Source organism: Vicugna pacos, chromosome 28, assembly GCF_048564905.1.
Source record: "Vicugna pacos chromosome 28, VicPac4, whole genome shotgun sequence".
NCBI classification, from domain to species: Eukaryota; Metazoa; Chordata; class Mammalia; order Artiodactyla; family Camelidae; genus Vicugna; species Vicugna pacos.
This window is the reverse complement of record NC_133014.1, coordinates 3786874-3814227: the sequence shown is the minus strand read 5'-3', so window position 1 is coordinate 3814227 and position 27354 is coordinate 3786874. Positions and strand designations below refer to the sequence as shown.

The 27354-nt window shown below is 54.4% G+C and overlaps 1 protein-coding gene across 1 annotated transcript; it reads left to right on the top strand.

Annotated features, from left to right (window-relative positions):
- Positions 1-12583: 12583 nt before the first annotated feature.
- POU3F3 (POU class 3 homeobox 3) lies at positions 12584-14176 on the top strand. Its single transcript, XM_006215447.3, has one exon. It carries the CDS (start codon positions 12584-12586, stop codon positions 14081-14083), a length of 1500 nt encoding a protein of 499 aa, XP_006215509.2. The 3' UTR covers positions 14084-14176.
- The last annotated feature ends 13178 nt before the right edge of the window (positions 14177-27354 follow it).

Genomic DNA, 27354 nt, shown 5'->3' with positions numbered 1-27354 from the left:
TCGGGCCACAGAGGGAGCTCTCTGGGACGAAGATGGGATGAAGGCGAAGGAACGAGACTCCCGCGTGGGGGCCGGGGGAACTCTGGGTGGCCGATTTAGATCTCAAGGCTGCACCAGAGCATCCCTCACCGCCTCCCGCCCTGCCCTGCGCGCGCACACCGCACTCCCACGTACACACCACACACACACACACACACACCCGCACATGCGCGCACACCTGCACACACACACCCGGACGCACACACACCGCACGCGCACCCCGCTCCAAGCCGCTCTCCTCGCCAGACGCGGCGGCGGGAGGTGAGGCGGCCGAGCCCCTCCCCGCGCCCGGCACTGCCCCGCGAGCGGACAGCGCGGCTCTCGGGCCTCCGGAGCCCGCCCGCTCGCGGGAAAGAGGCGCGCGTCCGCCGGCTCCAGCGGGGGCGGCCCGACGCCAGCCGGAGAGGGACGCGAGCGGGGCGGAAGGGCCGGGGAGGGGGGACCGGCCGCGCCCCCGCGCCTCCTCCCGCGCACTCTCCCTCCCCCTCCTGCGCCACAGCCGGCAGCTCGCGCGCGGAGGGGGCGCCGGCTGTGCGCGTGCGCGCGGGCCGGGCGCGGCCGTGGGCAGCGCGGGGAAGCCACCCGGCCTGGGCCGCCCGCGGGCGGCGCGCTGGCTCCTCCGGCGCCGGCCTGCAGGGGGCGCGGCGCTCGCGGGGCCCCGAGACTCGGAGGAGGGGCCGAGGAGGCCGGCACCGAAGCGCGTTCGGCCGCGCATCTCCGGAAGGTCGCGTGGAGCCCGGAGGCCGATGCTCGCTCGCCGGACGGGGACGGCGTTTTCACACTTGTCACCAACTAGTCGGGTCCCGCGGCCGGAGGGATTCGGGAGCTGGCCGGGGGAGGGCGCCTCCTGGCCGGTGGCCTTCCTCCCGCTCGGTACTCCGGGTGGGGAGGGGGCTTTTCTTCTCGCTCTCGCACCGCCGCACCCGGCGTCGGAAAGTTTCCTACCACTTGGGGGACGGAGGCGGACGAAGTGCGAGCCTGCTGCCAGGCCTGGACGACCCGAAAGTACCCGAAGTGTCGCCGGCCAGCCGCGCCCCCGGCTTCCCCGGCAGTCACCGCCCCCCCGGCCGAGCGGCCCCGTGGACGCCGCAGGCCCTGGGCCGGGGGCCGCGGAGACCTGGGAGTCCGCCGCCCGCCCAGTGGGCTCGGCGCCTCCACCCGCGGGGATTGCCCGCTCTGCGGCGTCTCTAGAGGAGGACGATGGGGGCTGCGATCCCATAGGAATGGAGTTTGCGTCCTCTGGGGGCACCTAGGGGTTCGGTCCCGCCCAGGGCCTCTGCAAATCCTCCAGGAGGGCGCCGGGGCCGAAAGTGCGTTTGGAGTAGAACCTCGGACTCTGGGGTGATTCAACGTCCCTTTCTCACTCCAGAAGTTCAGCTGAGCTTGGGGTGGTGACTGTCCCCCGTCCTGATCTGGACCCAGCACCCAAGGCCAGAAGTGTGCAGATTTTTTTTTAAGACTCACATCGTGTAAGTGTGAGATTTTTATCAGGCCGCACAGATTACTTAAAGCGTACCATTTCTCCGCGATCCAATTTTATTAGGATTTACTCTCATTTGTGCTTGGCTTCTCTAGGGAAATAATGCTTTGATTAATGTAATCCTGGCCCGGGATCCGCCACATGCCCCTCGCCCCTCTCCCAAGAGAAAGGGGCCTGTTTGACAAACAATAACAGAGCAGCAACTCTTGCAATCTGCCCACACCTTCGGGGGGTGGCTGGAAAGAGGGTGACACACGATCACACGCCGTTTGCTAAATGCAAGGGTGAGTAGAGGGAGCGGGCTCTGCAAGGGTGAACTTTCCAGACGCAGAGTCCTGGGCCCCGAGGCTCGGCGGCTCACGGGGAGGGCCCCCAGGCGCGGGCCCGCGTGGGTGCCTGTGCGCGCCTGCCCTCTGCTCGCTCTGGCGGTCTGCCTCTTTGTCCCTCGCCACAGGCCTCGGCGACGGAGATCTGCGCGCTCCCCGGGGGCAGCGCCCTACCCAGGGCGCGTCCACAGCGCCCACGCGTGGCCCCAAAGCACCTCGAGAGCAGATCTTAGGGGAGAACTAGGCACCGACCCGAGGCGCCCCGCAGCTGCCACAACCTCGGCCGGGAACCTAGAACGCAGGGCCAAATTCAAGGGCTCTCCTCATGCATAGATGCATGCACCCACCCAGCCGTGCACACAATACAGATCCGCCGGCGCAGGCCCCAGGAGCTGCGCTCGCCCCTGCTGCGGGCTGAGAGCGGGAGCCCCCTTCCCGCTCTCCCTCCTCCCGCACAGCCTGGCCCCCTCCCCGAAGGAGAGCAGCTCCATTACGAAAAGGAGCGCAGAAAGGAAATCCCAGGCTCCGAGGCGCCCGCCGACGCTCCTCTGGTCCCCAGTCCCCACCCCCACCGTCCCCAGCTCGGGGAGGGCGGGGACGCGGCGGTGCGAGGGGTCCTGCCCTGCTCCACCAGAACAAAGCCCACCGCGGGAGCCCGCGGCCGCGCACCGAGCCGGTGACAAAGGCGAGGCGGCGGCGCCGAGCTCCACGTCCGCGCTCCGGAGGCGGCGGCGGGCGGGAAGGAGGCCTAGAAGATGGGGCAACTTGTACCGGGTTTTCCCGGGCGGCGGCATCTCGCTGCTGCGTCCCGGGTGACCTGTTAGGGTGACTCAGCGTCTACCTCGTGCGTCGTCCCGCACCCCTGTCTCCCTCTCTCCGGTGCCTCTGGCCCCGCTCTCCTCCCAGCTTTCTCCACCTCACTCGCTCTACGTTACTCCTTCTCCCCTGGCCTTTTTTTTTTTTTTTTTTCCTTTTAATCTCTTCCCATTTTTCTTTTCTATAGAAAAGCAATGCTAATTCGAATTCTGAAGGCCGCTCTGGGTGTTCAGATTAACAGCTCGGAAGCCTTGCAGGGCAGTGCGGAAGGGAAAAAGCAGAGTAATGGGCGCCTCTTAATTTTATTATGCAAACTGTACTCTGTAAAATAAAATGCGGTCTAAGGAAGGGGAGTCCGGCCCTGGGACCTCCACAAGCCACCGCCTAGTTGGGAGAAGCTGCTTCTGGGGACCACAAATCACAGGAGAGGTGGGCAGGGAAACCCCACCGCTGCAGAAGAGAGACCCCCAGTGCAACCTTTCCAGGGAAAGTTCCAAACCTCACTTCCTAACCCTGGAAAGGAATCGCTTGCCAGACCCTAGCCCTGAAATCATAGTGCCTCCGAATTTCAGATGCTTACTTGGATAGTCCGTATTTTTCCTAGTCAAGTTTTATCTGTTTTATTTTTGCGATGTGAGTTTCAAATAAAGGGAGCACGGCCTGTGCCATTTGGACAATACATGCCTGCACTTCTGGAGATTTTTTTGCACCCTGACATAACATGAAATGAAGATTTGACGTCTGCCCAGCACCACTGTAAGCCTGAGATCCTCCCCTTGGGCTTCACTGAGTAACCAGGCTCCCTATGGGAAATTCAGGAGGAGGGTGTGAGCGTTCAAAGCTACAGCGGACACGTAACTTTTAACTTGGAGCAAGCAAGCCCCAGTTGCATGAAGTTGCAGTGAGCAAGGTCACTTGGTTCAACCACCAAAATCTCTTTGCCAGATATTTTAGTGTTGAAATTCTATTGCTGCAAACCATGGAGTAGTTGAGGTATCAAATATCAGTGAATATTGGTACTGAATTTTCAAAGTGAACAAAATAGCCACATTTTCTTCAAGACCACCCCACCTCCAACTCTGGGCTGCTGGTCCAGGATGGGCCTAGGGAGGGAGCTGGAAAGTGAAGTGGGAGCTTCAGTATTCACAGGAGAAAAGACAGCACAGGAGCATCATTTGGGAAAAATACCCAAAAAAGAGCAGCCTTCAGCCTGAGCTGCAATCTGCACCCTGCTCCTCTGACAATAGCTAAGTTCAAGTGTCAAAAATCTAATAATAATAATAATTAATAAAAAAAAAACAGAGGTCTGCAACAAAGGCTCTTCTCTATCAGGAGACTAGCCAGTTTCAATCCAGAAAGGAGAAGCTGTATAGAGAATTTGGGGGGTTTGGAGCAGGAGGGTGTCATCCCAGGTAGAAAGGAGAGTTAATTCTGTTAGGGCCATGAGCTTGGAAAATCCAACCACCCCTCTGGCAAAACTGAGTTAATATTTTGTTTTTAAAAACACAGATGCAAAAACACCAAGTTGACCTTGGAATATTTGTCTAGCTAGACATACCCACATGTTTTTGTTAATAAATCATCGTCATCCCTCTGGTCAATCAGCCGGGTTCTCAGTTACCTCGTCCTGTGAATTTAAATTCCAAGAAGACCATTGTGTTGGTGGGGGGTGAGGGGAGCAGGCAAGAATAGTTCATCGGTTGTGCCAGCCACGACTTCCCCAGCGATTGGTAGCTCTCATTACCAGACTTGTCGGGTGTACAGATGCAGCTACCGCGGGCAGACTTGGAAATGGGTCGTTTTTAAAGCGTCCACTTGATGACCAACTTATCGGGCTTTCTTAACTCAAGACGCCACAATCTGAAATGGCCTGTGGTTTAAAGCTGCCCTCTACGCATCAGATGTGAAGCTTCTTACTTTCGGGTGAGAAATCACAGCTGTCTGAATTTATAATTGCTCCTTCAAGCCCATCTGAGACAACGAAGGGCTCGCTCCTCTCCTACAGATCAGATAAACCAGTTATCAAAGTGATACAAAGAATTGGGAGGAACCACCGGTACGCTCCAAAAAACTTCGCGAGACTTAAAAACAACTTATCCACTGCCAAAGCAACAAATTCTCATTTCCACCCAAAAGCTACCGTGCAAGAGCCCTTTCCTTTGTGTATGGCACACAGTGATCATATAGCCCATGTACAGTGGTCACATAGCGCAGAGATCAGAGAGTGTACCCAGCACACAGTGGGCTGTGAGTATGCCAAACACTTCCATTTGTAAATGCGAACAGCAAATCTGAGCTGAGCTGCTACAGTATCAGACAGAGCACCTTCTCGTTCTCAAATGGACGCAAATGAAGACCACTTTGTATTTTGTGCATTTGACCCAGGTAATGTTCTTCATTCTCTCATTTGGCAAAAGCAATTTCACCATCCCCAACAATTAAAAGTCTGTAGCTTTGCCCAGCTCTCTGGATCTTAATTCATACACAGCTTGATTATTTCCACCTCCAAATCATTATAGAATATGCTAACTCGCTCTCTATAATAATGTCAGTTCTGAAATTAACTTGTTGCTTTACCCAGAATTATTATTTTTGGTTTCCTTTACTTAAGATAACCTAAGACTGTAGATATCAAGAGAAGCACACTCTTTTTTTTTTTTACTTCAGGGTTTTTTTTTTTAAGTAACTTTGCAAATAAGGAACGTACGTACGTAGCAGCCAAGACAGTAACAATCCCAGATCTCATGAAAAGTGATACCAAAAATGATGCTCTATATATGTACTTAACTATTGCTTTGCAAATTGCCTGCCTAAATTGAAAAGTTCCTCTTCTTCTTCATAATTTTTAAATGCATTTAGCAGCTCGGGGCATGCAGACTAACCTAGAGCTTTGAGGCACTGGTCCAGTGCATGTGGACCTCCCCCAGAAGTCTTTTGTCCGAAACATCCAGAGAGCTGAAGAAAAAGTGATGTTTGGACTCAAATTACACAGTTTCTTCCATTTTCCACTTTGTTTCATTAGCACAAACCTGACAGTTACATTTCCCGACTCTGGATGTGAGAGCTCGTGGACAAAAATCACGGAGTGAGAATGGTTTTCAAAGTCTCCTTTGCTTATGTTACTCTAATAATCTTTCCACCCTCCTAGATGAAATACCATTTAAATGCAAACCTTGTCTTTTTCAAGTTAGTTTCAAAGAAAAACTTCTGGCTGGCTTGGAGTCGAGTTGGAAAGAATAAGGTGTCTTTCCCCCTCCTCCAGAGGACTAGTGGAGCCTCCAGCCCTGGGCCCTTCCCAGCAGGCGCTGTGACACACTCACAGGTGCAGGGAGCTGCTGATCCACGAAGTCGGTTTCTCCCTCCCAGCCTCTCCCGGCTTCTCTTAGTCAGGCTCTCTAAATCTCCTTGGGAAAATTGTGAGTGACAAACTGACTAATTCCTCAGAACCAGGAAGGATTTGCCCTTCACTATTTTAGGAAGCTTTCCACATAGCTTTTCATCCTTCACCACAATCAAGTTCAGCCTTCCTTGGCAGCATCCAAAAATCTCTGAGGCGGAAACCCAGTGCTCTCTCAAAACTTTTCTTCAACCGTGTTAAGTCACATTGTGCTAAAAAGTTTCCAGCCCACAGTTACCTCTACACCATGGCCAGTTTGTATTTCCTTTTCCCTAACAAGCCTTTCAAGGATAAGTCCAAAATCCTTCTACAGCCAGAGCAGGTACCAAGAATGAAAGGAACCACTAAATATCAAATGGAGTAAAAGAGAGGTCCAAGATGCTGGGCTAAATGTGCAGGAGCATGAGTGTTACTGAGAAGTCAAAGCATGCATCGAATTGAAAAGCATTCACTATTTAACAGATAATACCTTTAGGGCGGATTTTGTCTTCTTGACTGTTTCCAAAACAACAATCACCACCTGCAAGGTAGCTTCTGAAGTAGCCAACTACATAACCTTAATGATTTTTTTGAAAGCGTTTTTGCTTTCACAGCCCAACTCTGTTTTCCAGACTTCTATACACTGCATGGAAAGAAATGGAGGAACACTTTTGGGGACTGTTTTTCTTTCAGGGCCATTTCACAGAAGGGGCTGGGTGGGAGATGGGGAGGGCATTGTCCTCCTATTTTAAGGCCCTGTGTTCTGCAATGAATTCACTCCTCTAGCTGAATATGCATAGAAAGGTAGGGGCATTTGTTCCTTTGGCAAGTTTGGGGAGCAGATTTGCTTTTGAAACAGCTACATTTTACTCAGTACCTGCTAAGACGAGTCAGTGCGCCCCCTGCTGACAAGTCAAGAGTGCGACTCCCGGGCACTTCCAAAGTTTATTTTGTTCAGTAAACCGTGTCATATAAAATTAACAACAACCAATAAAATTAGCTTATATGTTTCAACTGTAAAAGTCCAAAACAAAATAAAGCTAGTTTTGGGGGCGCTAGAAATCTCTAGCTTGGCTTCTTCTCTTTGGCTGAACCAAGGTCCTTTTATCTAAAGCCCAGTGCACAAACATATAGCTTAATGTGACTAGTGTTCTTCCTTTTCTTTCTTTCTCTATGGCAACCAATATGCTCTGCTCAGAAATGTTCCCCATCAAGGAAACAAATGATCTTCAGGGAGCGGCTCTATATGGCATCTGGTCCAATGGAGCACAGAGAGTTAACCTCAGTCAAAAGCGACGCTGCCAAGCAGGCAAACAAGGAGTGGAAAACCGGCGATTCTTACCACCCACCCCCTCCCCGACCAAAACCTCTTCCTCCCTCCTGACAAGCCATTTCATTGATTTGGCATCAACTGTTTCCAAAGAAATTACAAATTTTAAATTGCAAGGTGTTCTGGATACAAAAGGGCAATCATATCCCAGCCATTTGATTCTACCCCTCAGCGCCCCAGACGCGACTTCCTTTGAAAAGAACAAAACCAAGAACCTTTGAGAATCCTCTCCAGCCCCGTTGCACGAAAGTAAGGTGCTCACACGGGCTTGGACGTGGCCTAGCTATTTCCTCCAGCCATATTCCTCCAGTTAACTTCCCCTAGCAAGCAACTGCACCCTTAATTTGTACAAAACCCAGGGACGGTGGCAAGGAAGGGTGGGGGTTGGGGGGGCAGGGCGGCTGTCAAAAATAGGAAACAAAGTAAAGCAGTTTGCGATGCTAAAGCCCCAGCCTCCTTTGGGAATAAAGTGTAGGATGTCCTGGTTAGTTTTGATTGATCACCCTCTTTCTGACGGACTTTCCCTATCGAGCTGGGAGGCTGCAGCCAACCGCCTGCTCCCCAGACACCGCATTAACCAGGGGTGCTCCGACTTCCTGCCTCTTCCTCCTCCCCTCCTTCCTTCTTCTCCCGCTCTCTGCCCTCCCTTTGCCAAGCCCCCTCCCTCCCTCCCTCCCTCCCTCCATCCCCCTGCTCCCAGCAGGAATCCCCCACCCCAACTCCAGGCAGGCACACACAGTTCACATCAGCCCTGGCTACAGAAAGGGAGTTTCTTTCCTTCTAGCCCTGATTCTCCAGAAAAAGAAAGAAAGAAATCCAAAAGCAAGAAATATTTATAACAGTGCTTCATAATCACTTCTTTTCTAGGGCTTTTATATTTCCCTGACCATCAACAATTAAAATTAATAGCACTGTCTTCAACCCTCCACCCAACCCCGCCAAAAAAATAAGTGCCTTGCTGTGGAGAGCTTTGGAATGAGTCCATCTTTTTATGTAATATTTTAGCAGGGCTGGGTTTTTTTACTCTCTCCCCAACGCTCTTTCCCTTCCTTCCTTCAAAACAGTTGCTCTGTGAATCCTCTCTTGTCCCAAGCCAGGAAAATAAGCTCCCAAACCTACAAGAGCATAAATAAACCAGAAAGGAGGGGGAGAAAAGAGAAAGCAGGGAAAGAAAATGTAAAACACTTACCGAGCAAACTTCCAGGGTTATACTTTAAAATAAATGATGTTTTATTGTTTTTTTAAATAAGATGACTGAGGGGGAAGGCATGGTCTCAACTCCCCAGAACCAGAACGCGGCCGCCTTAGTCTTCCCCTTACACTGACTCCTCGAAGCCTAGCTCTCCGCTGGTCTATTATTTTCACCAAAATATATGAAAATGTATGCAAATGAAAATCAGCACTAACTGTTCTCCCCTTGTTATATACTTTGGATTTTTTTTTCCAGACAAAACAATCACAGTCGGCAAAGGGAGGGGGCGGATGGGTGGGGCTGGGGAGCGAGTGCAGAACTAAGTACGCGGAGGGGGAGGACGAAGGGGACAGACCTCGGAACAGAAGGATATTTCTGATTTCGAGGAGCACGGCGTTTTGGGGGGCTTCCCGGACGCGCACACACCCTCCCTGAAAAGAAAGAAAGAAAGTGAATGTGTCTACAGAGGCACTGTATCACGTTTCACCAGGCCACCTGAGGCTGTTTTTGAAAGCGTGTACTGTGAAATTCATAGCAGTAATTTAGACAAAATCCTCACTGTATATTAATGAAAGGGCCCCATGGCTCTGTTCCTATCCTCCCCATTCAGTGTAAACAAAACCACGAGACTCTCCCGGTTTTTGAGCCGGATCCAAGCAAAGTCGGCAGGAAAGGAAAACACGGGGTGCTGGCACCGACGACTCAAACGTCTGCACCTGGAGATCTCGGATTTATTCAATGAAATCTGTGTTCCATCTTTCATCTATACATATACGCATACATAAATATAAAAAGGAACCTTGGAAGGGGGACGCAGAGGGAAAAACCAGTTCTAGCTGGCGTTTGGTTGCCGCTGCCCTTCGGGTCTGTATCTTAGCAGTAATGGCTTGGCCAAAACCTACCCAACCAGGGCATCTCTCAGCCCGCACGCCGGAGCTGCCCCGGATCCTACATGAACGCTACGCGTCTGCCGCTAACCTGGAGATCTCGCCAGGGCTGCACACAGCGGCTGGGCTGCAGAGCTCCGGCTCTGACCGAGTGCCCCTAGTTGCGCTCGGCAGAGGAACATTCGCGGGAGAAGGGCGGCCCCGAGCACCCCGGCGGCTCCGCGTCTGCGTCCGGGGTTGGCGAGCGCGGCGGGAGCCCGGGACCGCCCGCCGGAGCCGAGGCCCAGGCGGCGGGCAGGGCGGGCGCCCCGCGGCCGGGTGCGGGGCGCACGCACACGCACATGCACACTCATTAGGGACGATGTATTTATTGAATGTCCGAGTCGGGTTAGTTCATTGGAAATCCCCGAGGAGGGTTCAATTTGCCCTTGTTTTCGTTGCCACTTTCTCTTTTTTCTTGGTTCGCTGAGGCTCCTCTGTGCCGCGTTTCCGCTCGGCCGCGTCCCCCACCCCCGCTCCTCCCGCCCACCCCGCGCGCTCCCCCTCCCGGTCCCCTTAACTCTTTCCGCCGGGCCCGGCTGAGAACCCTCTCGGCGCCGCCGGCCCCATCCACTCCGCAAACCAGCTGAGGCAGGAAAGAAAGGAAAAGCACCACCGTGCCTAAGAATAGCGAGCCGGCGAGACGCCACCAATACCAACCGCACCGAAATAAATAAATACACACCCGCACCCGCACACAATGTGAGCGGTGGAGGGCGCGGCTGGCGGATCCGGTTCCTTAGGCCGCTCCCGCGGCGGCGGGCTTCCTGACGCCTTTGGGGTGGACACACTTGCGGTGTGTCTATGGGGGAAGGTCGGCCGATGGCTCCGCCGCCCGGCACCCCGGGACTCGCCAGGGCAAGCACGCTCCTCGCCGGAATCCCAGCGGAGGGGGCGGGAGGAGGGAGAGGCGGGGGTGGGGAGCTCGCGGCAGCCCGCGGTCCGTCTCGCACGCGCGGGCACCGCGCTGGTCCCAGGCTGCAGGTTTCCCAGACGATGGCATCCGAGAACTTAAACAAAGGGGGCCGCCGCCGGCGCGAAGCGGCTGCGGAAAGTTGCGGTGGCGGATTTCCAAGGAGCGTGGCCGCTACCCGAGCTATGGGCGCCGCGAGCTCCCCCTTCCCACCCCCGCCGAGGCAGGGACGGGGGCCGTCTGGCGAAGGAACAAGGAAACTTTGAAACCACTGGGGACACATCTGCCTATAGGTATTAGCGTGAATGGCGCATCCGTGCCGCGCGCGTTACAAATCTCTGGGATGGGGTGGGGGGCGGGGAGGGCGGCGACACAACGCAGTACCAGGTGGAGTGGGTAGGTCGCTATTTTTCATGATTTTTCCCTCTATGTTCTCCTTCTGACCCCCCCTCCTTCTTCCCACCCCACTCCCTTTCTCTCCCCTTTCTTTCCCCCTTCCCAGACCTATTGCGATGCCCAGCGCCACGAAGGGAACACCAACGTCTCGGCCGGACACTAAGAGTTAAGATGTGGCGGAGGGGGTGGCGGGGGAGGGGCGGGGAGGAGAAAGTGGCGAGCGGGAGGGAGGCGTAGGGGTTGGGGGGGGCGACAGATTTCCAGCTTCTACGACGCTCTGCCTAAATTAAAAAGCAACCAATCGGAACGGCCGGAAGGGGGGCCGCGCGTCCTAAGCCAGTCATTCCGGGCCTGCCAATCACCCAGCGGGTAGCCAATCAGCGGGGGCCCTGGTGCTCGACTTCCTTGTATTTGGGAAAGTGTGGTGGTGGGTGCGCGCTCGCGGCGAAGGGTAAACATTCGACAGTCCCCGCTCTGAGAGGGAGGGACAGAGAGCGAACTGTCAGATCCGAGCGGATCGGGCGGGCGAGAGAGGGAGAGAGAGAGAGAAAGAGGGAGGGAGAGGGAAAGAGAGAGGGCGAGCGCGCGAACCAGGGCGGAGAGCGAGCTCCCGCGGCAACTCCGCTCCGGCACGGCCAGCGCCAGCGCCGTCGGTGCACCCTCCGAGCCGCGCACGGTGCCCACTGGAGTTGGTTGTGTATCAAGGATCCCATATATGCACACACACACCTCCACCAATGCACTCTTCTTCCTCCTCCTCCTCCAGACCTCTGCTGGGAAAAAAATAAAACACCAACCCCAACCGTCAGCAGCAAGGTAACAGAGAAACTCGACCTCGTTTTTCTCCTGTTCAATTTTTTTCCTTGTTATATTTGTTTCCTAATTTCTGCCCAAAAGGAAAGATGTCGCATCAGGCTGTGACTGTTGCGAGGAGAATGAAAAAGGACTCTTGTTTCAGAGGCAGCCAAGAGCTCCAGCAATAGCAACTTCAGAGAAATGCACCATCGAAAGAAGTTTTCCTAGGACACAACAAAACTTGAAAGGAGAGGACCAGAGGGGGAGAGCAGGAGCCAGCCTCTCCTCTCGGCACGCGAGCAGCCAGCATCACCACGCCTTCAAGGACGGGAAAAGTTTTCCTACTCTGAGGGGAGCCGAGTGAGCTGCGTTCCTGGGGAGGAGGCACGGAGCGGCCAGCCGCTGGTCGTCCACGGTTTGGTTAAGAAGAAAGGAGCGGCTTCTTTCTTTGTGTTTCCCGTGAAATCTCCACTTAGCAGGTGGACCGAGCCCCGGGCCCGGGCCGAGTCCGCGCTTGGCCGCGGACAGGAGGAGGAGGAGCGCGAGCCGGCGCGCCCGGCCCGGAGCCCCAGCGCAGGCCCGCGCCCCGCCCGGCGAGCCCCGCTGGAGCGAGCCGATCGCGCCGGGGCTGGGGGGCGGCCACGACCCCCCCTGAGGGGGGCGGCCACGGAGCGCGCCCCGAGAAGCGAGACCCCCTCCCCAGAGCGCGGCTCCTGCTGCGGCTGCTGCTGCTGACCAAGGCCGGCCGGCGACCCCCGCGCCCTGCCCAGCGGCCTTGCAGCTGCAGCCGGCGGCGGCGGCGGCGGCGGCGGCGGGGGCGGAGGCGGCGGCGGCGGAGGCGGCGGGGCCGGCGGGGGCCCGGGGCGGGGGCGGGGGCGGAGCGGGGGGAGGCGGCGGGAGGCGGGGGGGCGCGGCGGCGGCGGCGGCGGCGGCCGCGGCCGCTGCTGCGGCGGCGGCGGTGGTGGCGGCGGTGGGGTGGCGGGAGCGGAGCGGCATGGCCACGGCGGCTTCTAACCCCTACCTGCCGGGGAACGGCCTGCTGGCGGCCGGCTCCATCGTCCACTCGGACGCGGCAGGGGCCGGCGGCGGCGGCGGCGGCGGGGGCGGGGGCGGCGGCGGCGGCGGCGCGGGGGGCGGCGGGGGCGGCATGCAGCCCGGCAGCGCCGCCGTGACCTCGGGCGCCTACCGGGGGGACCCGGCCTCCGTCAAGATGGTGCAGAGCGACTTCATGCAGGGGGCCATGGCCGCCAGCAACGGCGGCCATATGCTGAGCCACGCGCACCAGTGGGTCACGGCCCTGCCCCACGCCGCCGCCGCCGCCGCGGCCGCCGCCGCCGCCGCCGTGGAGGCGAGCTCGCCGTGGTCCGGCAGCGCCGTGGGCATGGCCGGCAGCCCCCAGCAGCCGCCGCAGCCGCCGCCGCCGCCGCCGCAGGGCCCCGACGTGAAGGGCGGCGCCGGGCGCGACGACCTGCACGCGGGCACCGCGCTGCACCATCGCGGGCCGCCGCACCTCGGGCCACCGCCGCCGCCGCCGCACCAGGGCCACCCCGGGGGCTGGGGGGCCGCCGCCGCCGCCGCCGCCGCGGCCGCCGCCGCCGCCGCCGCCGCGCACCTCCCGTCCATGGCCGGGGGCCAGCAGCCACCGCCGCAGAGCTTGCTCTACTCGCAGCCCGGGGGCTTCACAGTGAACGGCATGCTGAGCGCACCCCCGGGGCCGGGCGGCGGCGGCGGCGGCGCGGGCGGCGGCGCCCAGAGCCTGGTGCACCCGGGGCTGGTGCGCGGGGACACGCCCGAGCTGGCCGATCACCACCATCACCACCACCACCACGCGCACCCGCACCCGCCGCACCCGCACCACGCGCAGGGGCCTCCGCACCACGGCGGCGGCGGCGCGGGGCCGGGACTCAACAGCCACGACCCGCACTCGGACGAGGACACGCCGACGTCGGACGACCTGGAGCAGTTCGCCAAGCAGTTCAAGCAGCGGCGCATCAAGCTGGGCTTCACGCAGGCCGACGTGGGGCTGGCACTGGGCACGCTGTACGGCAACGTGTTCTCGCAGACCACCATCTGCCGCTTCGAGGCCCTGCAGCTGAGCTTCAAGAACATGTGCAAGCTCAAGCCGCTGCTGAACAAGTGGCTGGAGGAGGCGGACTCGAGCACCGGCAGCCCCACGAGCATCGACAAGATCGCGGCGCAGGGCCGCAAGCGCAAGAAGCGGACCTCCATCGAGGTGAGCGTCAAGGGCGCGCTCGAGAGCCACTTCCTCAAGTGCCCCAAGCCCTCGGCGCAGGAGATCACCAACCTGGCCGACAGCCTGCAGCTCGAGAAGGAGGTGGTGCGGGTCTGGTTCTGCAACCGGCGCCAGAAGGAGAAGCGCATGACGCCGCCCGGGATCCAGCAGCAGACGCCCGACGACGTCTACTCGCAGGTGGGCACCGTGAGCGCCGACACGCCGCCGCCGCACCACGGGCTGCAGACGAGCGTGCAGTGAAGGCCCGGGCGCCGCGCGGAGCGGGCCGCCACCGCCGCCGCCACCACCGCTGTCACCCCGCCGCCGCCCCCGCCGCCGCCGCATCGGGCCGGGCCGGGCCGCCCTCCCCTCCGCCCAAAGACAGGCATGCCCGCCCTGGGAGGAACGGAGAGGGACGCACCGAGGAGACGTGGTTTGAAGTCCAAGGAAGGAGGGGCAAGCAAACAAACCAACAAACAAAGCATCACAAATGCCCAGACTGTTTTATATACGCGTACATGACAAAACCAGAAGAGAAAAGGGGGCGATCATGCGATCTCGTTTATACTGTGGTGGTGGTTCGTTTTTGTTTTGCTTTCTAAAGAAGGGTGAAGATGCCTAGCGCACCAAAACTGCACTCGTGAGGTTTTTCCCACCCTGAGAATTCCTACATGGCGACGGTGGATAGAACCTAGCACCTGCCTCGTCTTCTCCTCTTAAAAATTGAAAGAAAAAAAGATTTTTTTCTTTATAAAGAAAAGCATCCTCCTCACTTCCACCCCCTCCCTCCAAAGGGCCCCCGCCTCCAGAGAGCCAGAGAGCCACCGAAACTTTGTTTCCTGGGAGCGACCTGAAAGCAAGCAGAGGCACTGGGTTCAATCAGGGGTGACTCTGCGCTCCCGAACCCTGTTATTCTTGTCCATGTTAAAGTCACTTGGGGACAAACTGACTGTGAAACGGGAAGGAGAAAAAAGAACAGTTTCCAGAAAACAAGAAATATATATATATATATACATATATATATATGTACTCACAGCTTCTGAAATTAACAGACTGATAGCAAAGCCAAAAGAAAAAGAATACGTATCCTCAACGTAACCTTGGAAATAAAAAGCATCACGAAAGAGCAGAGGGATGGGCGAGGGAGCAGGAGACGTCCACCGGCGAGTGAGGGAGGCCCCGGCCAGTCCAGGCGCGGGCAGGCGGACTGGGCGTGGAGCAAGGCCCGGCTGCCAACCCCGGCTCATCGGCGGCCGCTCGGGCGGACGACGCCTAGAGATGCCACCGCTAATATTTTTTTTATTAATATTTTTTATTTTTTATTTCTGGACTGACTCAGATCAAGGGAGTTAGAAAGACAGCACTTCTCCGGACTCCTCTCCTCAATCCGTTGCCAACTTTGATCGAATGGGTGCTGTGGAAGTGATTATATAATACTGCCCTTTCCAAGCAGTGTTTTTGGTAGGTTTTAATAAACAGACTTTTCAAAAGACGGCAATATAGAATTGTTAGATCCGTTGTTGATCTAAAAATATTTGCTTTATATTTTCATTAAATGACTTCTTTTAATATTTTATTCAGAATACTTATGAACTGCTGCAAAACGGTAATTTATTTTTCCCCAGATCTTGTATTACGTGTTTTTTTCAGACGAGCACAAATCAAAATGAAATGAAAAAATATGGACAGTTGTTAGGTAATAAGGGTATCTTTTGATGTGATCATTTGATTGTAATTTAATTTGAGTAGTGATTCCGTAAGAGCTGATCGAGAAAATAAATTTGTTAGAATGAAATAGTCTGTGTCTGATGCATAAACACTGTGTGGGAAGAAAAGAGTCCTTTAGAAAATATTTTTTTACTAATACAAATCCTTAAGGGATAGTGCTAAGTGAGGAAGTAGGACCCTGCTCCACTTAAGATATATTTGCAAACCTAGAGTAAAGGTCAATGACAGAAACCGCTAGTAATTGACATAAATAGTCACTCCTTGTTAGTCCATTAATTTCACTATATTCTTCTCTCCCTTAATTTTAGTGGGTGTTTTTAGTATTTTTCGGTGAGATTATCTCAATGCTAGTCTTTTCCTCAGAGATACCTGTGTCCTTTCATCATCTTTATCAGAAAGTTGGACTACATCACCAGTAAAAAAACATGCCAACTGATTATTAATGGTTAATACAGAGTGCCCCCCCAAAGTTTAGCCTCTCTTTTTCCTCTCATCCCCCACCTCTGCCATATCACTACGTCTCTTTCCTCTTCTGAAGATTAATACTTGTAAAGAAGTAAGCTTACAAGTCGATGAAATATTTTTATATCAATTACTTCTGGCGAATAATTATCTGTAATTAAGTTTAAGTTATTAAGCTGTTTTTTTTGGGGGGGGAGTGTTTTGTTTTTCCTATCATGAAAGTAGTTCTAAAATCCTGATTATGGTCCACACTGCATTCTGTCAGTGTGATTACCAGTTCAGACTTAAGCTTCTAGGTTTCTGTGTTTCGGTCTCTCCCCAGTATGATTCTAGATCTTCTTTACTGGTGCTGGGGTTTTTTGCTTTTTGATCACTCTTTAGACACACCCTGCAGAGCGGTCACATTTATCAAGTTAATGTATCAATATTTACAATGTGGGAAAGTGAAAGTGTCATGCCTCAGGTTGTAAGTAACAAGACAACAAGACGCAAGAGGCTCTGCCTAGTTGGGTCCGTTGATATTCTACTTTTAAAAAAAAAGGTTTTGGGGTGAGAAAGCAATGATTTTGCAGATTAATTTCCCCCAATCTCATCGAGCTGTCACTCACTTTTTGCATCTTCTCTCATCTTCACTCCCTCTCTCTGTGATATCGATGCAGGGGTTAAAAAACCCAGAAAACTGTGAGAGCAACAAGGAACAGTTATTTCTTCCAGACAGACCCTGTGTCACTTTCATAAATCAAGCCCAGCCAGATGGCCATGTATTGGGTTGCATTATTTTAAACACCAAACCGTACTAAAAATCACAATCATTTTGATTTGTGAAATCTGAAAAAGGCCATATTTATTAAACAGAGAGCAGGGGGGAAAAATGAAAACAAGAAACCACAATTTACTTTTCTTTGCCTCCTTGTGTTCTGTTTCTCTTGCTATTGTAATCTCTTTGCCCAGCAAATTTACAACCTGGAGTGGGGGGTGGGGACCAACTTCATCATTTTTCCAGGGTCCGCAGGGGCAAGCACAGAAGGCCCTATTGGAAAGCTGGGGATTGGGTGTGGTTGCTTTAATATGGTGGACGCTCCTGGCACGTGAGATGAAATATTGTTTTCCCTACGGGACTGGCAGTGGTTGATCAGACAGGGAATGGGTCTATTTCACACTTTAGGAGGTATCTGCTTACCTATTTGGCTGACAACAAAAGAACTGACATTGGATTTCACACTGTTTTCTATTAAAAAGGAACCTTTGCTGATTACTCTGGAAGAAGCCCTGATTTGGGGGTAGCAGAGTAACTTAGTTCAAGAAGCTGGGAGAGCTGGCCCACTTTCTTTCATTATTTTGTATTTTTGAAAGTGAGCTAAGGCTTGAACTCCATTTTTTTTTTAAATCAACCCTTTGAATGTATTTACAAAATGAAAGTCATGGCTGGAAAACAAAAGAGGGCAGAGATAACTGAGAGGTTTTGTGCAAAGGCTTATATTGTTACACATGTAAATAATGAAAATATTGTTATATATCACCAGATCTTTTTAATGAATTTGGTCATTGTGTTCCTTTGCAGCGCAAGTGTCTTGTGCTTCGTCAAGTGTCCATTTGTTCCCTCCATTTCAGCCCACCCTCCTCCTCCCCTCCCAACCCAGTGACAAAGTTCTGTTCCATCAATCTGGCTAATCCCAAACTAGGCCCATTTATAATCTGCAGTCTCCTGTGGCCCCTGACCAGTTGTCCAAGCCACAGCCATCTCATTCACCCAACCCTCTTCCCCTGCAAGTCTGGGCGATAAATCATTCAAGGTGTATTTAAAATAGTCACTTTGCTGTTGTTGCTCTGCTTTTTTTTTTTTTAAGGACTTAGCCAAGGACTGCTTCTTTGCTCCAAAACAGAACTATTCATTATTAATCTTAGAGATTCCTTCTGCTTTCCCTGTAGCCTCAGTGTTTGCGTATTACCACATCCATAATCTGTTTTGTATGAATGGTTTTCAACATTCAGAGAATACTTGGTTCTAATATTAAATGCAGTCTATGCTATGGATAGTTTTATCGATAAGTGTAATATTTTAAATAATTTTAACAATTAAATTTGTTTTTTAAATTATATATTTGTAAAGTATTTATCCTGTTGGAAGCAACAATATATTGTTGTATTTATTCGTTTATTTTTGTAATAAATGATCAACCTCTTCAAGCTAAATCAAAAATGACACTTTTATATATGTATACAAAATGCATTTTAAGAGATGGGCCTATTTGCACCAATTTGTATGTAAATAGAGGAGGATCCATCAATAACTTGTAGCTTTCAGAACTAAATTGAAGGAAGAAACATTCTCTCCACATGGAGTTTAGTTTGCCCAAGTTCCAGGGTAATTAATCAAACTCTAAAATGGATGCAACAAGTATTAGCACTGGATGCAGACTTGAAATTAATTATTTAGGAGGTGGACCTGGTTTTTTTCAAGGCAGAAGGATAGAAATGAAAGAATTCACTTCTTTCATGATTGCACGTGGCTGGCTGGCTGGACTGATTAGACTAGCTGCTAAGGTATCAGTGATAAAACCCCGTACCTGGCTATTCTCAGACGTCTGTGGTGGGGAAGGGTGTTGAAGGAGAGTTAAGACTTTGGGGTTATCAGTGACCCAGAAGCAAGGTGATGTAGGAAAATGAGTTGTGTGATGTTTTTTTAAAAAAATAGATCCCCTAAAAATGTCCCTGAGTGAAGACCCAATTTCTCCTCTTCCTGTTACCGAAGGCAGGAGCAATCTGTACAGGTGTGGTGGTGGTGGTGGCGGTTGTTGTAAGAGTGATACGTGTAGGAAGTGTGGGGGTCACCTCTCCAGCTTTCCAAGTTCTGTAGGTCACTTGGTCATCTCCGTTTCTCAGGGCGGCTGTTCCGGGGGCCTGAAGGTCACCCACGTGACCTCCCGGCTGCTAGAGCCCCACCGTGGGCTTGATCTTGGTTTCAATAAGGAAATCAGAGGGCTCTGGGTTTGCCTCCTGAACTTTCCAGTCTAGGAAAGGAAACAGTGCGGAGGCTGGAAGGGATGGGTGGGGGTGGGGGCGGCGGAGATGGCAAGAATACTTGTGTAATCAGATTCTTTGATTTTGTTAGCCTGGCTCATGGCCTATTAATTAGATTACTCTCTCTTTCATTCTTGATTTCACATCCGTGTTTGTTCCTGTCTCCTAAAATGTGGGCGCGAGCGTGGCGAGCGCTATGATGTCACTGCCGGCCAGCGGCGGCCGCCTGGCCTTCTGGAGGGCCGTGGGCTGCGTTCTTGATGAGTCGGGTCTTCCTCGAGGAAGAGTCGTTCTGGAAGTGACCTCAGAGGGGTCTGGGAAGAGGGCAACTGGCCTTCTCGCGGCGGCTGGGTGCGCGCGCGCGCCGCGTGCCCGTGGATGCGGGCGCGGGGAGGGCGCCGCGCAGAGTCGCGGCCGGGCCTCTGCACCCCCGGGTGCCGGCGGCTGGCTCAGGTGCAGGGCCCGGCCCAGGTGGAGGTGGGGGATCGGAGGAGCGGAGGAGGAGGGTGCCGGCGCGGGCCGCGGGCGTCCGAAGCCCAGCTTCCCCCCGGGGTGCCGCGCGAGGCCGGGCGCCCAGGTGGGGCGGTAGCTGTCGAGGGGGCGGGGAGGGGGGTGTCCCGACCCTGCCCGGCCCAGCTCTGCCCGGCAGCCGGGCCGGAACAGCTGCGGACAGTCCCACAAGCTGTTTTCCTCGTGGCGACCATTCAGCAAAACGCACGATCCTTTCTCAAAGATTTAAATTTCGCGGATGAATTACCATACACCGGTTGCTTAGCAACTAAATTCAAGCAGGGCTGAGAATATGCAAGCTTTTTGTATTCTCATTAATAAAAATGCCACTCTGACACAGCAACCCGACTTTGGATCACTGCAACTTCTGTAAAAGCCGTAGGAGAATACAAACCGGTCCTGCCATTTAATTACAGATCAGAATGGCTTGAAACGCGATGTTTTGTTCATCTATCTTCCTAAAAGCGATGTAAAAAATAACGGCTTTTCAAGAGCAGTAGTAAATTCTTCTTCTTTTTTTTTAATGGAGTTGTCTATCGGGGTTACTGATAATTGTCAACTGAAACTTTTGGAAACAGGTTGAAATTTCCCCCTTCGTCAACATTAATGCTCAATCCCTCAGCCCACAGCCTCTGACCCTGCGCTCCGTTCACAGCCTAATAATTACAATTACTGCCCTGATTCTGGAACAGCACGGGCCTCGGGAGCCCTGGAACTTAAAGGACAGTTGGCACAGCAATCAACAAGGCCCGTGGCTGGAAAAACACCTAAGAACTTGAGGACTTGTGGGAGTTTCGTGGGGAGGCTGAGAGGTCGCCTGAGCGGCTCAGGCTCCGGGCTTCCAGAGACAACTTCTTGGAGGGCACAGGGGAGAAAGGGCAATCGCCCTCTGCTCCACGTTTGCTGATTTTCCGTCCTGGGCCTGGCCTCCTCTGCCGGGAATTTGGTCGCCGCCTCCCCGTGCGGACGGTGGAGTGGAGAGGGCTGAGCCCCGGACCTGCTGGCCGACCGTCTCTGGGCCCCAAGCCCGAGGGCCCTGGAGGAAGAACGCAGGTGGAGCTGGAGCCACGGGTCTCCAAGGTCAGGGCCTGGGGCTTCCATCGGGAACGCTGTGTGTCCCTTCCCGCAGGGTGCCGCGCAGGGAGGGGACGCACTGAGTCGGAACAGGGCCCAGCCCTGGGCTGCAGGCCGCGGGCGGGGGAGCAGGGGTCAGCGGGGCCCGGCCTGGTGCGCGGCTCGCTCGCATTGTTCTCAGCGCGCCGAGGCCGGAGCGGGTTGCGAGCGGGGGCAGGGCGGCGGGAGGCCGGCGCTCGCTGGAGTTTCGGGCACCAGGCCCCGCCACCGCCCCGGGCTGGAGAACTGAGGCGCCCCACGGACGCTGGGGTCGGCCGCGTGTGCCCGGCCGCGTCGCGGTCCCCGCCCGGGCGACACTGAGCGGGCGGTGGGCGAGCGCGGCCGCAGGGCAGGCAGGGGTGCCCAGGCCACCCGCCAGAGGACTGCGCGTGCACCGCCTCCGAAGCTGCCCGAGGAGGCCGCGGTCAGCTTTAGAAAGATGCGGGGCCAAAGTGAAACTCCCTAGATTGGTTCCAACAGCGTCCCCCCGGCAGCCGAGCCCCTTCCTCCCACTCTGGCAAACCTGCCAGGACTTCAGAGGTTACTTTCCCCCTGGTCAGCCTGGCTGCGTGAAGACCGCGAAGCCCCCAACTGACTCAATTTAACTCGGTTTCTTTGCAGAGAATACCAAAACCAAAAACCCAAAACAGTGGCTATTAAACCAGAAGTTGAATGTTTGCCACATGAAATGCTCAGAGGCACCGGAGTTCTCAGGAAAACCTACATAATAAACAGGAAGCCATTTATTTACAAATACAATCGCTCTAGACAAGCCGCATTCCATGTCCGTAATTCATTAATGGAATTCGTTCCTTTTCTTCCCTTTGGAAAGGGAAATTTTAGCTTTTAAAAATATCTGGGTCTTGGGGGCAGGGGAGGAAAGTGGCTAATTTACCTGTTCCTAGAAAAAGAAGCAGTGGTGTCTGGTGAATTCCTGCCTGTGGGGACGTTAAACAGTATAAAATAACCATTTAAAAGATATTGAGAGGTTTTGTGTTTTGGGGGTTTTGTTTTTCTTTTTTACTCTTCAGAAAATAAGTTTGTTGGTAGTCGTTGCTGTCCCCAGAGTTACCCAGTGAAACTGCATTGGTAACATAACCCTAGTTGGAGAGCATGTGTGTGCATGTGAACAAAACTAAAATTTAAATGACTTGAGCTGGCTGGGAACACAGCAAAATTTTATCGTAAAACTCACTTCGTTGCCACAGTTTTAGAAATGTCTGTGGCAATGTGCCTGCTGCCCCCCCTGTTTCCTGAGTCACACCTGGGGTGATGCAGGCTCTTGGCTTCCTCGTTACCAGTGTAAGCCAGTATCACTTACCTGGAGAACTTGAGTCTGGTCTTTATTAATTTGGGAAGTTTTCTTGAAGTGAGGCGCCTGCCTCTGCGAGTTGGGAGAAGTGCATTGTTTGGGAGAGAGGTCACATCCAGGGGAAGGTAGAATCAAGTATGAGTCTCTGGGCGACCCAAAATGAGTAAACATCAAACGCACAGGACACACCTGAAGTGTGTTTAGAGCCTCGTGAAGTCCCCAAAGGAGCAGGGTTTACAAAGGACAAAAGGAACGCTAACTGTTGTCTATGTTTCATTGTTGGAGCTACAAAATAGCAGGATGAACACTGAGAGGAAAGCAAACACATCTTCTTTTAATTCAAAAACAAAAACAAAAGGACAAGGGATGTTGTGACGAAGAGCTTCCTGAGAAATCACACATTAGTTCTGTCCTGCAGGGCTGCCTCCCTCCCGGCACAAGGCAAGCCCATTTAGTAGGCTGGAACTTTGCACACTGAAATAGAATAGATATTCATTTCAAAGAGCTCGCCTTGACCCAGCCCTGAAATAAAAGGTGCCCAAACCTACCACCCTCAGCCCACCCAGTTTCAGGCAGGACCACTTAGAGGTGTGAGGGGGAACCAGGCATGGTGCTTCCATTCGGCCCCCTGTAAGAATCTCAGAGAGAGTCTATTTTTCATTGACATCTCCAAGGTTGAAAACTCTCCAGCAGAGTTTAAAAAAATAAATTAAATAGGTCCAATCAGACAGGACAGCATCACTTGCTCAGGCAGTCCTACTGATTGTAACTCGTGCTCCTCCAAGATTTCTTCCAAACAGGGCTTTAAAAATGTTTCAGACCTGAGAGATGTCTGACTCTTCCAAGATCTGTTTAAGAGTTGTCCTGGAGGTTTTTTATGCGAGAGGGATGCTAGGCAGGTCCAGTGACATCTGGAGGAGTGGAGGTGTGGATATTCAAGGCACTGAGCAGCCCGCACTTAAAACAGGGTTTCTGATTTTCCATGAGGGGGCCTCACAGGGTAGCACTGCTTACCCGTGTCCCTGATCCCACAGGTTTTTCTCAGTGTATCAAAGAGGAGGGCCTGCAGGTGAGGGGGTGGAAGTGAAGGGAGAGACCAAAAGGCAGATCACTTAACTATCCCCTTTGTTCTGGGCCTTGAACTGGGGGTTCCAGGAGGGGAAAAAACAGCCCCCCAGGAGTGAAGCCTCTGTGTGCATGACCCTGACACCCCCACCATGGCCCCACCCCAGCCAGGAAACCAAGTGCTGGCTGATTTGGAGCAAATGGGTAAACTCGAGGAATTCCTGTGTGAGTGTTACCTAACATATAGTACTTTCTGCAGGGAGAGGGGCTCAGCCTTGGTTTTTCTGCAAATGACTACGTGCAGGCAGAAAGGCCTAGAAAGAAGAAATAAAGACAAGTTAAATAGAAAAACCATGGGGAAATGGGACTTGCGTGGCCATATACGCCGATGCACGCAAGCTGAGGCACATGTAAACAGCCACTACTGGTACATCCTTTCTGGGCCCTGGGCATCTCTAAACATCCTGCCTCTAGCTGTATGTGGCTAAAGAGGAGTGGTACCTAACTTGGGGGTTGAGGAGGGCAATCCTATCCAGGAATACTGGGCCCTGGTTGCCCTGTAGGAGCCAAGTTAGTGAACACCTTATCCTCACCTTGCTCTTTCTGTCAGAATCCTCAAATCCTCACTGTGGGGGGGGGCAGGTCACCCCCTGGCCACGGCCCTGCTGTGCACACCCCAGCCACCCCGGCCTGAGGCAGGAGAGCTGTCCTTTCACCAGCAGCAGGAGGAGGAGGGCGCCGCTGCAGCAGCCCGAGGTCACATTCAGGAAGCCTGTTCTTCTGGGAGAACCTCGCCCCAAAGGCGCAGGCGTTGCAAACCGTGTTCTTTTGCCCCCAGCGTGAAGGGGAGAGGAAGCCAAAGGACAAGCATTTTGCAGGAGGGGATCTGGAGCGGGGCGGTGGTTCCCAGCAGATCCCCAGCGACAGGCCCCCTCCGCATGGGGTGGTGATTGGGAGTTGGGGGGCCAGGAAGGCGCACCAGCTGACAAAGCTGTAACAAAGGATTCCAGCGAAAGTGGTACCACGGATCTTTACAGGATCACACACCTTCCAGGCGTGTCCCCAGCTCCTCAGGACAGAGAGTCCGTTGATTGTTCCCCAGGGCTCCGCGGACGTGCCCGGGCTGTCAATGGTGCGGGGTTGCTTCGCAGCCGCGCCCCGCGCTCCTGCAGGCCCCCGCGGGCAAGGGTGGGTGGCTGGGCCCCGGCCCCGGGCAGCCCAGCGAGGCGCTGGTTTGGTTGGGCCACACGGGTCACCCTCGGTTGGCCCCGGGAAGGTGGTGGGCAGCGATCTGGCCTGGCGATACCTGGTGGTGCGGCCCCGGAGGACTCCCCGCGCGTCCCTGCTGGGCGAGAGCGAGCGCACTGGAGAAGGGAGCTTGCGGGGCTGGCGGGCATCTGAGTCACCAGGGCCTTGGCAAGAAAGCAAGCAGGAGACAGTGGAAAGGACGCCTCCCACGACGCGATGCTGGGGCGCTGGCCGAAGCAGGTGGGCAGCCCCAAGGCCTCCGCCTGGGCCCTCCATCCCGCACCCCAGACCCGCTGCCACGGAGCCCTGGCGTTGACCCTGAGCTCCAGCGCAGCCTCGGCCTCCAGCTGCTGTGTAGCAATTGGCGGCTAGGAATTGGTGCCCTAACACAGAGGTCGGGGTCGGGAAAGGTTGAGACCTGCACAGGAGGGAGAGGGAGTGAGGATCGGGAACCCCAGAGAGATCTATGACTTCACCCTCACGCTCCTACTGGGTTCCAAGTTTCCCAGTGCAACTCCCACCTGCCTTTCCCAGTTTCCCTGGGAGCTGGAGGCCCAGAACTGGGACTCAGTGAGGCCAACAGGAAGCGAGAAGCTAGGGTCCAAGTTCAGTAGGTGGAAGAACCCATCAAGCCGAGGTGACTCTCCGCCGGTGACAAAGTGGGTGACAAGGACAAAACCTTGGGAGAGCAGTGGAAGTAGGTCTAAAGTGTGGTCCGTGATTCTCTACTTGGCAGTGTCCCCTTTCTCTGTTTCAATCCGGGGGAGGCCTCTGGGAATGGCTGCTGACCTGGGCTTCCAGCTGCCAGCGTCCACCCCGCTGGGCCTCCCAGCTCCTGAGCTGCCCAGAGCGGAAGACCTGCCCAGGCTGGCCCCAGCCCTCAGGCCAGGCCTCCAGACGCCGCTGACTCCCCCACCCCCACCCCTGCTGGCCTGAGCTGGGCTGGGCCTGCGACCCCACCAGGGGCCCCGGCTTGGAAATTCCAGCCAGTCAGCCCAGCATGGCAAGAGGGCTGGAGGCCCTGAGTGACACTAGCTCCTACCCCTGGCGACATACAAGTGTAAATGAGATGCATTTTGGCTGATCAGTCCACTGTATTTTCTGCAACTTAATGTGTCTACGTCTTGTCAACTCCTCCAGTCTGGAAGAATAGCGGAAGATTTTAAAGAGAATTTGTGTGTGTGTGTGTGTGTGTGTGTGTGTGTGCGTGTGTGTGTGTGTGTGTGGTTTCCAACTCCAATTCCATACAGGGAGATGGGTGAGAGTAGAGACAGAGAATTGCTGACATGAACAACATGATATAAACCCTCCTCAAATGCAACTTTAAGCCACAAAGAAGGAAGGAGAAAGAGGTGGGGGTGGGTTATGGCGGCTGGTAAGAGACCCTGGTGGAACCGGGTGAATCTAACTGGGAAAAGTTTCAAATTGTAAGTTTCTTTTCAAGAACAAAATTCATTTGTATTTACTTGGGTGTAGGGGAGAGACCAGACTCCTTCTCCGGCTAACCTAACATCTAAGGGGCCGTTTAGGGGGGGTTGGGGGCCTCATTGGGAGGGGAAAGATTTTCTGCCACCGCAGAGGACCCAGCTGGGAGCATGTCCTCTTCATATGTCAATTTCCAAACAAGTTGTAAGGAAATTGAGGAAACTTGCCTCCAAGGCTCACCAGATTCCCCACCGGGATTTCCAAGAAAGCAAAGTCTTCTCAGGGATGATGGGGGCCTTCAGTAAGGAAAGGGGAAGGACCGCACGACCTCTGGTGTCTGCCCCAGGTGGCCTGGTAGGGTTCACTGGGGAGCTTTCTTCCAGCACGGAGCCTGGTAGGACCCAGGGCCAGCTCCAGCCTCCAGCCCTGCCCCTCTTCACAGCCATGTGTTGTCTCAGGTTTGTCTACAGCTGACCCAAGGAAGGGGGACAACAGATATTCGGAGCCCTGGTCCCCAGCCCTGGCTCTCTCCCCACTGCCAGACTCTGGTGTAGGCAGGGCTCCCACTGCCCTGAGTTACGGGAGCTGTGTACTGGCCTCTAGTGCCCTCTTTCCTGGGAGTCTTAGGGTCAGCAGGGAGTTTGTTGCCGAGTATGGAGCTGTTGTGTTAAGATCTGCGTCTGGGGTCAGCTGCCCACTCAAAGGAGCTGTGGCAGCTTTACCCGCAGGATTATAGGGTCTTCTGGGGCTGCTGAAACCCTGACCCTGCCTCAGGGGCCTCTGGTGGGAGCAGAACCCAGGCCCATCTCATTCAGGCGAGGTTTTTGGACCCCTCGGGTGTCCAGGATGATCCCGCCCCATCCAATTTGGAAGACTCCCTTCTCTGCTGTATCCCTTGGCTGAGGTGTGAGATACCCTCACTGCAGGGCAATTAACTCCAATAGACTGGAATGGGGCGGGGTCACGTGCTTCCCGGCGAGAGCAGCGGCCACCCAGCACTCTGAACCCATGCAAACTTTTCCGCCGCTGAGCAGAGGAGTTTGCTGGTCGCAAGTAGCTCAGGTTTCTGCTGTTCAGCCTGGGCACTTCCATACCAGCCTGGTAAATGCATCAGATCCAGATGTGCGCTGCTGCCCTGGGCTTCCACCAAGAGCCAGCCGAGGTGCTGGGGAGACATTCCGAACACATTCGCTGCCCCGCTCGCTCGGCTCACCCACAGTCCTGATAGGCTGGTCGGGAGGGCTGAGCTCTGGGGAATGAGCAGAGGGGACACCTCCAACTTGCCCGGTTGCTTAGCCTGACTGCACCACGGTGTCTGTCCAGGGCTCCTGCAAGCTGCCCTCTCCTTTTTTCTTGCTGTGGATTCCCAAAAGCAATTTATTCCCTCCCTCCTTCCCTCCATGCCACCTCCTCCCATCCCAAAGCTGAGCATGGATTTCCATTTGGGATGAGAAGGGGTACCACTAAAGAGACAAGGAGGGGTGGTGAACCACCTTCAGCCACAGTAACCTTTACACCAACAGACACAAGTCTCACTAACCTCCTCTTTTGAACAGTCGCTCAGCTTATGACAGGCTGAAACCATCTGAACTCAAGAGCAAAAAGAAAATTTAAAACCCAGACCAAGTAACTTATTTCTCCTCTGCTC

Coding starts and splice junctions, on each gene's coding strand:
- POU3F3 (XM_006215447.3), top strand. CDS start 12,584: ATGGCCACGGCGGCTTCTAACCCCTACCTGCCGGGGAACGGCCTGCTG.